Genomic DNA, 16,993 nt, shown 5'->3' on the forward strand with positions numbered 1-16,993 from the left:
TTTTAGAGTATTACAATATTTTAATCATTCATTTTATATTTATGTCTGTGATTAAATACAGTTTTACAACATACAATCAGTGAATGTACTACTTCGTTCTGCAAACAAAATCTGAATTAAGATTTATAATTAAGTCTGATGAATTTAATGCATATGAATAATACAATGAATAATTGTAGTCATGTATAACAATTTGAACTACATTTTTAAGAGAAAATATCTTGATTTAATTTGAGTAAACATGATGAAGGGAGATAAACATATCTCTTTATTTAATTTGATTTAGTATATTTTATAATACATTACTTTTAAATTGAATAAAAAGTACCTACTTATATCACGGTCCATTAAACTTTTGATAATGTTAACTAAGGGAGATAACAATGTTTGAAATTTAAAGCACAACATTCAAGGATGTCCTATTTTCCACCTAAATTCCTAATAACGACATGTATTTCACAAGACATTCATTTCCTTGTTCTCATTTATTTAGTTTTTGGTGATTAATAAATGTTGAAACTTTTTTTATTGTATTTAAAAGAAGTACACAGTACTGTTTTTTCTTCTATAATTTTTCTTCTGGAATGTCAATAAATATCTGTATCCATCGTTTGTCTATCTAACAAGTGGTGTCTGTTTCAACTGCAGGAGAATTGATCTGAACCGTGAAACATCCTTCATGTTTTTAGAATTTTTGGGATTAAATTCACACAATCGACAAATCTTCTCCCATTCTCCACCTGGCTGGGTCTCGTCACGTTCTTTCACAAAGGCTGCTTCTGATGCCCTAGAAATATAAAATAAGAATAAAAAATTAATGTTTCACAAAATCTGCTTTTGAAGCCCTGGAAATATAAATAGGAATAAAAGTTAATGTTTAGATCATAAATCAAATTCAGTTTATAAAGTAAGACCAACAAAATGTAATTTTGCTCAATAATTAGCTCAGTTCAATGTGCATGTATGTTGTTGACTAAATGCAATAAAAGGATCATAGTTCATACTTGTACATGACATTTTTAATTATATGTTTTTTGGAAAAACTGCACATAGAGGGTCAAAGTAACTGACAACATGTAAAACTATGTTTAGTATGATCATGTTAAGCTTGGTGTCATTTAACAATTCAAGAACATAAAAAGATGTAGCTGCTGTAAAAAATGCAATAAAAATGTGACAAAGACAGATGAAATGAAGAATCTAGTCTAACCAGAATGTTCATCTTCCATTCTTTGGAGCGTTTTTTTATGCTTAGAATTGAACTAGGATTTAGCCAACCATAGCTTTATAATGTAAGTCAAAAAACAAACACTGCCATGTTCTATAGAAAGAATTTTAATTTTATGAGCTACATTATCTGATTATAATAAATCACTCAGTATTTTCACTATTTAGATATGTTTAATGGAAGTCGATCGAAATTTGTTAGAACATTGCGAGTTGACTTGATAGTGTCTTATACATGTTATAGGGATGGACTGCATGTAGAATTACTTATATAAATGAAGCACTATATATTCATATATAGCTTCTACAAGATGTACCCCTGTGAGTGTAACATAAATATGTGCTTACATAGCATGAGCTTTTTCACAACAGTTAAGAAGGTATTAACTAGCTATTGAGGTTACTACATTAATACATTGTAATACATTTTTAAGAAGATGCATTCAATTTGCCTACTTTTGGTTGTATGAAGTAAACTAGTTATACAAGTTAGAACTGTTAAAAAGTAAATAGCCCTGAAAGGATAAACACAACACTACTCATCATGCTCATTAAAACACTGTTTTTTTATATATAATGTTTACTTTTTGTTTGTTAAAAACAACCCATCCTCAAAAAACAGGAGAACTGATTTCAAATACCTGGCTATGCATTATTTCAAATAAAAGATGAAATTTTGATTTTGAGAACTCAGCTCTCTATTAATGTCATCAAACATGTTAGCACCTATATAGCTCTGTTTAATATTTATATATATAATTAACTAATGTATGATTAACATGATTAACCTGCAAACTTAAAGAGCCAGACAATGAAATATTTAATAGCAATGCAGACATTTAAAATAATGACACATCCAACAAAATCTACATATAATGCTATACAAGTACCATATTTAAAGATTTGCCACTATCAAAACTGGATTTGACGGTTGCAATTGCAGTTTAACTGGCAGCACAGAGTTGAGACAGTCAAACAAATATTTATGACCTTCAAATTCAAAGTTGAGAGTAGCAGCTGTTCAAAATTTGGTACTATCAATATTATACATATTCTAATGCAGTACATTCATTTGACACTGTCACATGACTGTTCTAGGAAAAGTTTGAAATAAAAAATTCCAAATATCATTAAATACATTCATCATGCACTTTATTCTACAGAAACCCACCATGCAATTTAGATTTATTCACATTCTGTTACTAGTTATTGTGTGTTCAAAGTTGCACAAGTCAAAGTTTTAATATCAATTATGATTGCAGAAAAAGTGGTTTAATGATTTGTACTATCACTCTAAAAAAACAGCCATCACTGTTCACCACAACTTGGCAATGGGCTTGAAAGTTGAAAATGTTATCATGATCATGAAAACTGATTCAGTCACTAGCTAAAAAAAGTAACTATAAACAAAACAAAAATCAAGTAGCCCATAACTTCACAACAAGAAGTACCTGTTGCATGTAACTAAACAACAAAAAATACTTGTAACCATGGTAACTTGTATTCAACTACACAACAAAAAATACCTGTAGCTCATAACTAGACAACAAAAAGTACATGTAGCAAGTAACTAAACAACAAATAGTACTTGTAACATGTATTAAACTACACAACAAAAGATACATGTAGCTCATAACTAGACAACAAAAAGTACATGTAGCAAGTAACTAGGGTACACAACAAAAAGTACATGTAGCAAGTAACTACGGTACACAACAAACAGTACCTGTATAACATAACTTCACAATTATGTGAATAAACAGTATCTGCAGAAAGTTATAACACAACACAAGTACCTGTGGCACATAACTACATATAACAAATAGTACCTGCTGCGCCAGAAATAACTTAACAGTTGAATACTTACATGTTGTCCCGGCTAGATGATTAAAACATATGCAATTGGAACATTATTTGTGATAGATAATGCAGAAATGTTAACACTGACATCGACATACAAGTCAGGGTTCTCACTAAGGATTTTCAAAGGCGAGGCTAGGGACTCATAATTTTTGGCCATGGTGAGTCTAACAGTAAGAAGTAGATAATTAATTGCAATTTAATTTATCATTTTGTTCTCTATGACCTTATTGGGCAAGGATCAGATAAAGTGTAATAAAGGGCTGCGCTTAGGCGCATGATACGCCCGTTGCTCTTTTAACTTGTCTTTTATGCTTTAAATGAATTTATATGATCAACTAGAAATAGTGTGAGCCCTGTCAAATAACCCCCCCCCCCCCCAAATAATAAATAAAAATGCACAAAAAAATTGGCACTATTAAGGCTACCTCAAATTTAACTAAGTCTGTTTTCTTAATTTTTCATCCATACATAAAATTTTGTGAAAGTGTTAGTTATTGTCCCAAAATTGGAAAAATCACCCCTTTTTTAAGCATAAAAATTCATAACACGGAAATGTAAAATCTGAAATTTATAAAAATTGAAAGGGAGCTTACATTAATAGATATAAACAATTTACCAAAGTTTCATGGACATTGGTGAAAGCCTTTTTGAGTTATTGTCCGAAGTGTTAAAAATCACCCTTTTTTTTTATGAATAAAGCCCCATAAATCCAAAACTTAAAATCTGAAATTTATAAAAATTGAAAGGGAGCTTACATCAATAGATATAAACAATTCACCAAAGTTTCATGGACATTGGTGAAAGCCTTTTTGAGTAATTGTCCGAAGTGTTAAAAATCCCCCTTTATTTATGAATAAAGCCCCATAAATCCAAAACTTAAAATCTGAAATTAAAAAAAAACGAAAGGGAGCTTACATCAACAGATATAAACAATTCACCAAAGTTTCATGGACATTGGTGAAAGCCTTTTTGAGTAATTGTCCAAAGTGTTGAAAATCCCCCCTTTTTTATGAATAAAGCCCCATAAATCCAAAACTTAAAATCTGAAATTAAAAAAAAACGAAAGGGAGCTTACGTCAATAGATATAAACAATTCACCAAAGTTTCATGGACATTGGTGAAAGCCTTTTTGAGTTATTGTCCGAAGTGTTGAAAATTCCCCCTTTTTTTATGAATAAAGCCCCATAAATCCAAAACTTAAAATCTGAAATTAAAAAAAAACGAAAGGGAGCTTACATCAATAGATATAAACAATTCACTTAAGTTTCATGGGAATTGATGAAGGTGTTTTTGAGTTATTGTCCGAAGTGTGGACGACGGACGGACGGACGGACGGACAGACGGACGGACGGACGGACGGACGGACAGACGGACGGACGGACAACGGTATACCATAATACGTCCCGTCCCGGGCGTATAAAAAGTAACGCCCGAACATTTTTCATGGTTATTTTTTTTTATTTCTTTGTATAAATAAGACTCAGAAATCAATAAATTGTGGTGTATATTGTGTATATATATAATAAATAACTTCAATCATAAGCAATTTTTAGTCCTTCTTTTTATGATGTTTTATGCTGAAATGTCAACGTTTTTTGTCTGCCATTTTGTGACATTTTGTGGGCCCTTCAGAAAATGGAAAATCATATTCCCTTTGTCTGTTTTCACATTATTCAGCTTTATTAATATTGAGAGATGAAGTGTCAATGAACACTTCAAACTAATAAGTTTGCCTAATTTATGTAGCTTAAAGGAGAAAAAAACTCTTTAAAAATCACCATTCGTCCGTTATGGTGTCGGTCAAAAAATCATGTAATTTAAAACATCGTTCAAAATTAACTGTTATGCCCCAATTTACATTTTAAAACTTCATGAATCGTGAAAAGGTTTAAATTTTAAAACTGATAAGAAGAGATAGCAATGGGTAATATATGTTTCAGAAGACGGCGTGTTCAAAGCTGTAAGAGCTTTTTCGGTCAAAATAGTAATTACCGTACAAGCCGTGTCTATTTACTTATTACTGTGATTAACGTCACAAAACTATGTGCTCAACGATGGTTTGGGTACGCATGAGAACTACGTCATCGATCTATGTGCGTAAAATGGAAGGAACCACTTTGGAGGCGGGTAAGTTTAGTGTCGGTCATAAACTTTTTCAAGTGTCACGGGCGCCCTAGAATTATTCATGAATTGCTGAAAAGTGCTTTGAACGCGAAAGCTTCATATAGATATATGGTCCGTTTATTTGATTTTCCTAGCGAAACCGTTATTAGCGATAATTGTTTGGCAGAATGAGATATTCTGATCAGAGCATGAAAACTGTCCGATGCCCATTACTACTTGACAATTGCCAAATAAACAACCATTATTGCTTGACCTCCAAGATAATTACCATGTAACGGCGAACATTCACAAGTAGCAATCTTTTGTGTTTTTAACAGTGTTCCTCCATCGTACCTGTGAAATGGAATTATTCGACCCTAACTTTGAAATTGTGTAAAAGAAAAGTGAAGTCCTGTCATTTAAGTGCTATATTCATCAAATGTAAGGCACAGCTGTTATATTTGACCCTATTCCATAACTACTTATTTATTGATTTCTAGATGATTGAAAAAAACCCATATCACTTGAGTTGTAAGGTAGTGTGATATGAAAAATTATCATACAGAAAGTCTTAGGAAAATTTGAGAAAATAGCTCAAAACAGTTTTTGAAGATCTCTCAAGAAATTGCATGCACAGAAATGTCAAACTGTCAAAACAAAACCTTCGTAACACTAAACAAATAATTTATTATTAGAATTCATTTTTAATTTATTCTTAAGGCTACCTCTACAACCATCTATATTGTTTTAACTATTCTGACCCACCAGTTGTCCAGTTGTAAGAGACTGGTATGAAAACTTACAGAATATGCATCTTATTTTTTGTGACGTCCGTGACAAATTGTACACATGGATGTGACACATGACTTGCAAAATGTCAAACTGTCAAACAAAACTTCCGTCACACTTAAGTTGTGAATTTATAATAAGAAGCCTTTTACCAATGATATTTTAGGTTACAACTACAACCAATTACATGATTAAAACATTTTTGACTCTTCAGGAACTTATTTGTGAGTAACTGGATTGGAAACTAAAAAAATATGCTTCATATTTTTGAGACGGCCATTACTTTTTTCCCCCCACTTTTTTTTATATCAAATTGTTCACTTACTGATGCATAGTTTTAGGTATGAGAACAAGAAGGTAATAACTTATTATTTTATTGCATTTAAAATAGATTGCCATGTTATTTTGATTGAAAATTAGGGTGTCAAACTTGGCAATGTAACATCCGTCACAAAAGCTGTGCCTATGTTTGAATATCTTTTTACAGGTATTGAACCAAAGAACTATCTTTATAATCACAAAACTCAACTCTGAAATGGTAAAGTATCCTGTGATATATTTAAAAATGTCATATATTAAATTAAATGTGATGGACGTTATGTCACACATATGTTACACTTTATCTGATCCTTGCCCTATTAAAAGAGCAATCAAATTACATTAAATTCAGATTACTTTTAAACTTTAATTTGCTATAATATGTCATGTGTTCTGTTTATACAAAATATTTTAATTTTGTGCAATTTTGGACTCACCAGTTTTGAAAATGGGGAGTCAGACAGATTTGCATGAGTCCAGGAGAGTTCACGGACTGTCCTTAGTGAGAACACTGAATTATAAGGCTTTTTTAAAGATAACAATCAGCCATCAAGTTGGTAGTAAAAGCTTATGCAAAACATTTTTAAGGCACATTTTTAAAAGTAATAAGAGTGAGTTGAAGCTTGTGCAATACGTTTAAGGCACACATGTTACAAAGTATATAAAAACTTAAGTAGAATAAGGCAGAATAGATAAGTAGATAAAGCACACACATGCATGGCGATTCAGTTCAAAATCACTTGTTAAATTGTTAGTCACTGCAGCTGCTAAACTGGCCAAGGGTGAATGCTGACGATCAAATTTCATCTTGCTTTCAGTTTTGACAGGCAACACAACAACTAAGTACTCTGCCATAAACAGAGATACTGCAGGGTATATCACCTACCAGCATGACCAGCATTCACAACAGCTGTTAATTTAATATCAAGTGTGATCTTTGACTGAAACCCCTTGTGTGTACTGCACATGTACTACATCATGTACATGTATACTGTAAACAACTAATTTAAGGATATTATTTACTTTTAACATGTTTAAATTGAAAAATAACCATAACTTCAGTGTCAAATTTGGATCTTTATTTAATATATCGAAATTAACCAACATGACTTACAAATTTAGAATTGGAAAAAAGCTCAAAATTGGAAAAATGTTGGTTAAGACATGTAAGATGTACAATTACATTTGTATCAGCATGATCATGGACTGTTTTTCACTTCAACTATCTAAATTATTTTTGTTTGACAACAAAGATTTAATTATTACAATTTTTAAGGAGAGATTGAAAAGCTTACATACATGTATATCATAAAAGGGTGCAGGAAAAGTACACCATAGGCATGATAGGATTTGACAGAAGATGATTTGAAAGAAAAAGATTTTAAAAAGAAATCCTTTTTTTCAACATGAAAATGTTAGTGTCAAGCTTATACAACATATGTATAGACCAGAATACAAATGCCACAATAGCCGAATAGGTGCTTTTCTGCTTTGAAAAAAAGTTATGCTCCATACCGGTTATTTTCTTTAGTTTTCTCTAACTGTTCAGCGTTATGTTTGTACCAATCATCTAATTCTTTCTTTGCACTTTCTCTCATGTCTATTTTCTTTTGTTCCTCTTCTTTGTCTGCAATAAAATTCAGGAAATTTAATGTTGACTGGTTGATTGTTGTTTGCTAGAATGTCTAGTTGCAATTTTAAAATTCATGCATTTTTGGGACAAGACACTTTTAAAATTAGGTAGAATTTCACATGGGGGTTCTACAGTACAATGAGGGAATACAGAGATGAAGTGCAGGAAAATTGAACACTAAAATTGATGTGCAGCCTCTACATGAAAATGATATTAAAATGAGAAATGTTTCAAATTCATTATTTATTAAGGTTGTCTTCAGCAATACTCATGGCCACTATGGACATGTTGACTCAATGACTAGAGAACTATATTTCTGAGAGCATATATTTATGCTGAATATCAAAATAAATAAAAAATGACAATGAATACAATGTTAATGTAATTTTGAGGCCCTCAGTTATGCTTAGCTATTCATGAGGGAATTCTCGCTATATTGAAGACCCATTGGTGGCCTTCAGCTGTTGTCTGCTCTATTGTCGGGTTGTTGTCGCTTTGACACATTCACCATTTCCTTTCTCAATTGTATTTCAGATTTATATAATACAATAGCAATCTTGAAAATTCTTTAAAAGTATTCAAAGAAGTTTTTAGCTTAACTTAAATAATGCAATTCACCAGCATTTAACATTTTTTCAATTGACTCTACTTAACAACGATGCTACAGTTCCACTCTCTAGTCACAAACCTTTCTGTTCCAATCTGTCTTGTTGTTCCTCTCGCCATATTCTGATTTTTTCAGGTTCTGCCCGTATTTGATCTTGCTGTGTTATGGCAGAAAATGCATCAGATGGGCCATTTGTCTACAAAATTAAAATATCATATTACATGTGTAACCGGAGAGCATGTATCTACTCTATAAATTCATATTGTCACCACCAGGATTCGAATCCCGGTCGTCTGGGTGACAGTCAGTGCTTTAACCCACTGAGCCAAAGAATCGATTCCCTATCTCAGTTGATTTAGACTGGCTATATATGTTCTACCTGTACTAAGGGGAAGCAACCCCGCTACACTCTTCCCCCACCACAAGAGTCATCATATCTTTATATATATGACTCTAAACAACACAAACCCTGGCTATACTCCAGATAACCATCGTGGATTTTTTAGTTGGGCACCAAATGTAACCGAGAGCACGTATCAACTCTACAAATTCATATCGTCACCACCGGGATTCGAACCCCGATCGTCTGGGTGACAGTCAGTGCTTTAACCCACTGAGCCAAAGAATCGATTCTCTAGCTCAGTTGATTAAGAGTAAAGACTGGCTATATATGTTCTACCTGTACTAAGGGGAAGCAACCCCACTGCACATGCTTACATGTATTTATAAATTTCATACATCAGAAAGGTTTATTTGGATATACCTTTATCATGTCTTTACTCAAGAAAATTCAAAAGAAAAATGTAAAACTAAAGCAACCGCTGTAGAAACAGGATCAATATCCCAAGCTTTACAATGTTATCATAAACAGTCGTCACTGTACCTAATATACATGATATACATGCATCATTAAATTATATACATGTACCAGCTGGTTTTTATTGTTGGTCTTAATTGAATGGTTTTATTTATTTATTTGTCTTGGTTTGTTTATTTATCTGTGATTTTTTTTTCATTTGCAATTTTGTTTTACACAATTATTGCAATTATATTTTTTAGTATATTATGTTGAGGTCTCATTGTCAGTCATTTCTCTTTGTCAACACATTTTATATTCTTGGTGAGCTACAGTGTTGCCTCTATCACCTTGCTAGCTTGAAACCAATGTACACCACTGTCCCAGGTAAGGTGGAAGTTTGGGATCCTGCTAACATGTTTAACCCTGCCACATTATCTATGTTTGTGCCTGTCCCAAGTCAGAAGCCTGTACTGCAGTGGTTGTTGTTTGTTTATGTGTTACATATTTGTTTTTTGTTCATTTTTCTTAACTAAATAAGGCTGTTAATTTTCTCGTTTTGCATTTGCAATGTTTTACATTGTCATTTCAGGGCCTGTTATAGCTGACTATTCAGTGTAGGCTTTGCTCATTGTTGAAGGCCATACAGTGACCTATAGTTGTTAATTTCTGTGTCATATTGGTCTCTTAAAAGATGTGGTATGATTGCCAATGAGACAACTTTCCACATCTTCTTTTTTTATATATATTATCTATATGTATCTAGGTTTTGATTAGTTCTGTGAAATAAGAGAAAAACTCAGCAACAGACATTATGGTCATGAAAAAATAGTATACCCAATATCTATCATTCTATTACAATACCTGTGGTGCTTCCTCAAAGTTTTCATAAGAATCATAGTTTGTTTGTTGAGTATCTGTTGCATCATTAAACATTCCTAAATCATCTGAAATCAAAAAGAAAATTGGTTAATTAATAGCAATATATTGTTACATACATATAATTTTGTTCTCAACATACTCAATTAGTGTTCACAGTTTTTAATTTTGGTTAAAAAGCTTTCAAATATTTTTTCTAAACTTTACAAGTCAAAAACTTTTTCTTATATGTATAGTTACGTCAAAGGTACCAATACTGGCTTTTAAATTATTAAACATGTTAAAACAGTCATGACAGTTCTGTTATTTTTTTATTAAAAACATGAGCTTTATTAAATTTTACGGACAGGTTTAAAAAAAATCCATAAACCTGACACCTGATACTTGAACTTAACGTTTACCACTGGGCATTATTAATAGTTATTGGGAAAAAAGGGGGAGGGCTTTAATAACATTTTTTTTAATATTTACAAGATCACTACAAACAGGCAAAGTACCATCTGACTGGAACCACGCAAATGTCACACCTGTATTCAAAAAAGGGGATAAACACAACCCAGGCAACTATAGGCCTATATCCTTAACATGCAGTCAGGGGTACTACTTGTACAAGTGTATTTTATTTACTTGAAGAAGTAAAAATAAATATACACATATAAGTAAATTTGTACGATACTTATACAAGTGAATTTTATTTACTTGTATAGGTAAAAAAAAATATTGGCTGAGTAATGTCCCTTAGACATTCAGATTTTTTTACTTGTAGAAGTAAAAAAGTCATCCTATCTTCTTTTATTGAAATCTTTGGATTTCTTTGCTCTAATAGAATTTTAAATTATCTGCTCTTTGCAGATGTCTTTACTAATCATTTCAGTGCAATTTCATGGACAATGAAAATCCCAATTGTCTGTTATCTTCAGAACACTGCTCATTTACAAGCCCCCAAGGAGCAATTTTTGAAGGCCTTGTGCAAATACTTAAGATCTTTGCGCAATCAGTTTCTTTGTTGAACTAATGAGATGAAACATTGAACTTTAATTAAAAAGTTTGAGCAAACCTGGGAAAAATCATTAAAGGCATGATTTTACATCTCAAAACTTAAGGATTTTTGTTGGATTGTAAGAAAAATTTACTTATACAAGTAAATTTTTGAGAAAATGAAGGGGAGATTATTTAAACATTATTTATTTACTTATATATGTATATATTTTTTTACTTCTTCAAGTAAATAAAATACACTTGTACAAGTAGTACCCCTGACTGACATGCATAGCTTGTAAACTACTCGAACATATCTTTGCAAGCAGCATGATGAATCACTTAGAAACAAACAACACTCTATATGAATTACAACATGGATTTAGGGCAAAACGATCATGTGAATCACAAATCATCTCACTGATACATGAATTATTCCAAAACAACGACAAGAACATACAAACAGATCTTATTATCATGGATTTTGCTAAAGCTTTCGACAAGGTACCACACAAAAGATTACTATACAAAATGAAATACTTTGGCATATCAGATCAAATCATTAACTGGGTAGACTCCTTTCTTTCAAACAGAACACAAACAGTACTTTTAGAAAACATGTCATCTTCAAAAATACCAGTCTCATCAGGAGTCCCACAGGGTACAGTGCTAGGACCGATACTATTCTTAATTTACATAAATGACCTCCCAGATTACATCCAACATAGCAAAATCAGACTCTTTGCAGATGACAGCATAATCTACCGACAAATTAAAACTCAAAACGACTGCCTCAAGCTTCAAGAAGACCTAGAAGCTGCCATACAATGGGAAAAAGATTGGCTTATGTCTTTCCATCCAGACAAGTGTAACATCATGAATATAACAACAAAAAGAAATCCCATCCACTTTTATTATAACATGTATGGACACATCTTAGAATCTGTAAAACATGCAAAATACTTAGGCATCACCATCTCAGCAGACCTAAAATGGAACACTCACATCCAACAAACTGCTGCAAAAGCAAATAAATCCTTAGGTTTCATCAGAAGAAACCTTAAAGTCCAATCGCAAACAATTAAAGAAAGAGCATACCAAACACTCATAAGACCAAAGTTGGAATACTGTTGTACTGTATGGGACCCATTTACAAACGAAAATATAAAATCACTGGAAAAAGTACAAAGACGGGCAGCAAGGTATGTGTGCAATAGACATCACAACACCAGCAGTGTGTCTGAGATGCTAGATACCATGAAATGGCAAACATTACAAGAACGCCGACTACGAACAAGGCTTATAATGTTCCACAAAATTGTAAATGAAAAGATAGCCATTCCATCGCAAAATGTATTACAACAGAGTCAGCCTACTACAAGATCCACCAATAAAGAATCCTACAGACAAATTCATTGCAATAAAGACAGCTATAAATTTTCTTTCTTCTGTCAAACCATCAAAGACTGGAACAAACTAACCCCTGAAATTACCAAAAACAGTACTACAGAAAACTTCAAGGATGCACTCACACACGACGTACTCCTTGATACTTACCCTCATCTGAAATAAACAGATACTCTTGTTTTTATCTTATACCAAAAAACTAAAAATAAAAAATGTAATATTTAAAAACTAAATAAAAAATTGTATAAATTAAAAACAAAGAAAAATTGTAAAAAATTGAAAATACGAAAATATATGACCAAAACAACTTTGAATAAGAAATATTTTGTTAATTTATATTTTGACAAAATTTATCAACATAAATTTACTAAAAAACATTTACCAGGCATGCGCCGGAAAGTAAACATCAGTACGTTGATGGTTTTCTGTAACAAAAGAAGAAGAAGAAGAAGAACAAAATTGCCGTCCCCCAAGTACATCAAATATGTATATATATTTAATCGCTCTTTTCTTCAAAAGTTTTAATATAATAAAGAACAAATGTCAAGTGAGTCTTTCAGTACCCCAAACAAAACCTAACAAAGCATTGATTCATAAAATATTGAACATGAAAAGGGGGTGGGTCCCCAAGCCGACTCGGTGTTTAGGCAAGAACCTTGTTGTTGTTGAACTGGTTGTGCTGTACTGTCTTCACCGAAGTTGTCATCTTCTAGTTCTGCTAATTCCTTGTCTTGATCAGCGAGAAATCCTGCTGCTGGGTCTTCTAATTCTCCTTCTGGGGCTGAACTCTCAAAAGCATCGAAATCTGCCATTCTTAATTTTAATGTGACGTCACCTGATTAACACTTCCTGTTTATGGTGAGCCTAAAACTAAAAATTACCACACAGTTTGTTTCCGTGCATGAACCATTGTTATCGTTATTTTTAACAAATCGTTACAACTGTGGTTAAAGTATCAGATTATTTAAATGACACTGGTCATTTGTAAAAACCTATTTAATATTACTTTTTTTAATATATAGTTCTGTGTAGATCTTAAAATAACGTTTTTGTTTACTTATATATTATAATGGTTTTTATTTGTCAGTAGACGTATATATGCATAATTGTCGGGTTGTTGTTGCTTTGACACATTCCCCATTTCCTTTCTCAAGTTTATTAAAATTGGTATTAAATTTGTTAGTTGGTTTTTTTCATGATTCAGTTAAAACAATGATTTGAATAGTATATCATATCATTAGATTTTTTTCCCTTTAATACGTTTTGGATAGTGTATTGTTATAAAAAATAATATTCCTTTCTAAATAAAAAAGTGGGATTCTGTCAACTTTTTATTTTGTGTTGAATAACTCTTAATCATGTTTTGGTTAGTGTATTGCTATAACTTTGTTTCATTGACTTGTTTCAAAATGGAGTGAGATTCTGACTACGGTTTTTTTTTGTGTGTTGAATAAATTTTATCATGTTTGATCATGTATTGCTATATTTTATTGTTTTATTGTTTCAGATCAAAGGGACCAAGCTGTTAAAAACAATTATCTTTTGTGTTTTTCATTTAAAATCTTCAATCTTTTACTCATACCAAGCTATAAATACATTCATTATTTACACGAAAGCAATTAAAAACAAGAATGTGTCCTCAGTACACGAATGCCCCACTCGCTCTTTCATTTTCTATTTTCAGTGGACCGTGACATTGGGATAAAAACTCTAATTTGGCATTAAAATTAGAAAGATCATATCATAGGGAATATGTGTACTAAGTTTGAAGTTGATTGGACTTCAAGTTCATCAAAATCTACCTTGACCAAAAACTTTAACCTGAAGCGGGATAGACGGCAAACGGACGGACTAACGGACGAACGGACGCACAGACCAGAAAATATAATGCCCTCTACTATCGTAGGTGGGGCATAACAACACTCATGATTTTCCAATTATTCAGCTGGAATTTCAATTAAAATTGGGCGCTAACGTGTAGAGTGCGAACGTACCTTGGGTGCGAACGTACGAGGTGCGAACGTGTAGGGTGCGAAAGTATATTGGGCGCGAACGGACCTGATACCTACAAATGGATGCTCAAATTTTGTGTTTTTATTTCATTTTCCCTTAAGGATGTACTTACGGTGATATTAAATAAATAAAGAATTCAAAATTGATACTTTAAGCCGGAGGAGCATTAGTTAAGAATCAAAATAAGCTAAAAATAATGTTAGGTCATGAAGCTCCTTTTTGAGACATGAAAAAGCCTGACTCGGACTTTTACCTTTTTTTTGGTCTCAAATCAAAAGAGAGCAAATCAAGAATCTGCTTTCGTTAAATTGTCTTTTATTAGCTATTAATTATTATTCGAAAAGATAAATAAGTGTTATGATGCCAAATATTTTACCTTGTATCGTATGGAAAAACCGTCAACAATAAGGAGCTAGTCCGAAAATCTGACACAAATTCAAAAACTTCGCCTAAGACTTAAATTACATCCTTAACCTTCATGATCAATGATTTTAACGAATACATGTAGAACTATTCAGCATATACTAGTATAAAAGTACCAGATTATATGTATCTGAAATACTGTTATAGTGTTTACTTATTAAACTAAATGAGTAAAATCTTCTTTATAATTGTTTTTGTTGACCAGGTACATTTTCGAAAAGTAAATATTAATACTACTCGTTACATGAAGAACTGCCAAAATTCCAAAGTCACTATATTGACCACCAACATAGCCATTGCTACAGAAATGTACTATTTTAATCAGAGCAGGTAAAAAATATCATAGTGATCAGCAAGACAATATGCGCAAATAAATCACATGGGTGAAATCGTTCGATATGACTCATTACTAGAGTAATTGGTCTTCAATGATGATTTTTACATAGTTTTAGTGGTTAACTTGCTTGTGACTTAAAATGAAAACTAAACAACACTTAAAAGAGTCTTAAGTTGGCTCGCGGGTATTAGATTTTTAGAAAAAAAGATCTACAAATGAGTTACCAATATTACTGAAATCGGGTGACAACTCTTTATTGGCGTTATAGCCCTTAATGGCGATTTTTACCAGTTTTCCATGTTTGTCTCAAATCTTATATACTATAACAGAAATGATTGATTTATAGACCTATCTAATAAATGATTGTCATTGGTTCATATGGGGGTCGTTTTTTATACGACTATATACGATATGGGGTTTTCTCATTGTTGATGAACGTATCGGTTGCCTCAAATTACTTACATCCACTTCATTTGAAATTTGGTGATAGTTATCTCATGAGAAATCATACCAAATCTTTGTATTTTTTATTTATTTTTATGAAAATGACCAATTAACAAGTCGAATAAGTTAAATGGTCGAAATCTTCAGTCGACTCCTGATTGGAGTTACTGCCCTTTACTGACAATTTGTTTACCAGTAATTGTATTTTGTTTATTATCTTGAAAACTAATATATAGATCGACTAATCAAAACTGTAATAGGAAAAAAACAAGACCAATTAACTAGGTAAAATTCAAGTTCAATTTTTAAGGATGCATTGTAAAAATGACAATTCCGCCTCCCAGGCCAAAAACAATAAGTCGATAGAGGAAGCAAGTGCAAAGTATTTTAATTAACTGTTATCAAGTTGATTTATTGATGAATGCTTGAATGTCCTCCAGTGGCAAGTATTTCACGTATATTGTATATTAAGAACGAGAAACAATTAACAGTAGTTATAGGTTCTTCAAGATAGATCGACATAAATGAAGGGAGTAACAGGTGTACTGCAACAAGAAAATTAGTGTACTTTGCACAAAGACATACATTTTCACTTATAATTCTTCACCTATATGGACTTATCAGGGCGACCGATTAGCTATTGTTATAGTGTTTAACATATAGGATTTGACGTCTTATAACTTATAATCTTTACAAGTAAAATTGTCCCTTTTTTCTGTTTTTTTTAGAGGGGGGGGGGGGGGGGGAGGGCAATAGGTGGTCTGTAAACAACTAACAACACCTCGATTTTGGCCAAAACAGTTAACAAAAAATGCAAAAATGTTGACAACAGTTAATTAACACAGTGGGTTGAACACAGTTAAACGTTTTAATTTATATCAGTTAGCACAAGCTTGGAAAAGGGCAAAACAGGTTAGTATAATTGTTAGTGGCTTTGAACCAGCTGTCAGATAACTGCGAGTTCTCTCAGATCTGTTCATTGTGTCTTATTGTGTCGGGATGTATAAGTACCCGGCCACGTCCACCTGTATTTTTTGTCCATCTGATGAGTTAAGCCTTTTTCAACGGATTTTTATAGTTTGTTCTTATGTTGTACTGTTATATCACTGTCCCAGTTTAGGGGGAGGGCTGGGATCCCGCAAACATGTTTAACCCCGCCACATTATTTATGTATGT

At 32.3% G+C, this 16,993-nt stretch overlaps 1 protein-coding gene across 2 annotated transcripts; it reads right to left on the minus strand.

Annotated features, from left to right (window-relative positions):
* LOC139498144 (clathrin light chain B-like) lies at window positions 1–13,455 on the minus strand. Of its 2 annotated transcripts, XM_071286472.1 has the most exons (6): window positions 13,256–13,451; window positions 10,201–10,283; window positions 8,622–8,736; window positions 7,816–7,927; window positions 3,095–3,106; window positions 1–787 (listed from the first exon to the last, which is right to left on the minus strand). In XM_071286472.1, the coding sequence occupies exons 1-6, from the start codon at window positions 13,410–13,412 to the stop codon at window positions 616–618; spliced, it is 651 nt and encodes a 216-aa protein (XP_071142573.1). In that variant the 5' UTR covers window positions 13,413–13,451; the 3' UTR covers window positions 1–615. The 2 variants fall into 2 exon arrangements, with proteins under 2 accessions (XP_071142573.1, XP_071142574.1); XM_071286473.1 differs by lacking the exon at window positions 3,095–3,106 and having other exon boundaries at window positions 13,256–13,455.
* Window positions 13,456–16,993: the final 3,538 nt, after the last annotated feature.

Source organism: Mytilus edulis, chromosome 12 (assembly GCF_963676685.1).
Source record: "Mytilus edulis chromosome 12, xbMytEdul2.2, whole genome shotgun sequence".
Taxonomy (NCBI): Eukaryota; Metazoa; Mollusca; class Bivalvia; order Mytilida; family Mytilidae; genus Mytilus; species Mytilus edulis.

What these genes read in the sequence shown, in the direction of transcription:
- LOC139498144 (XM_071286472.1), bottom strand. Translation starts at nt 13,412, where the DNA reads ATGGCAGATTTCGATGCTTTTGAGAGTTCAGCCCCAGAAGGAGAATTA. An exon ending in ACCAGTTCAACAACAACAAG is followed by an intron (nt 10,284 to 13,255) that starts GTTCTTGCCTAA and finishes TTTTGATTTCAG; the next exon opens with ATGATTTAGGAATGTTTAAT. An exon ending in ACTTTGAGGAAGCACCACAG is followed by an intron (nt 8,737 to 10,200) that starts GTATTGTAATAG and finishes TTAATTTTGTAG; the next exon opens with ACAAATGGCCCATCTGATGC.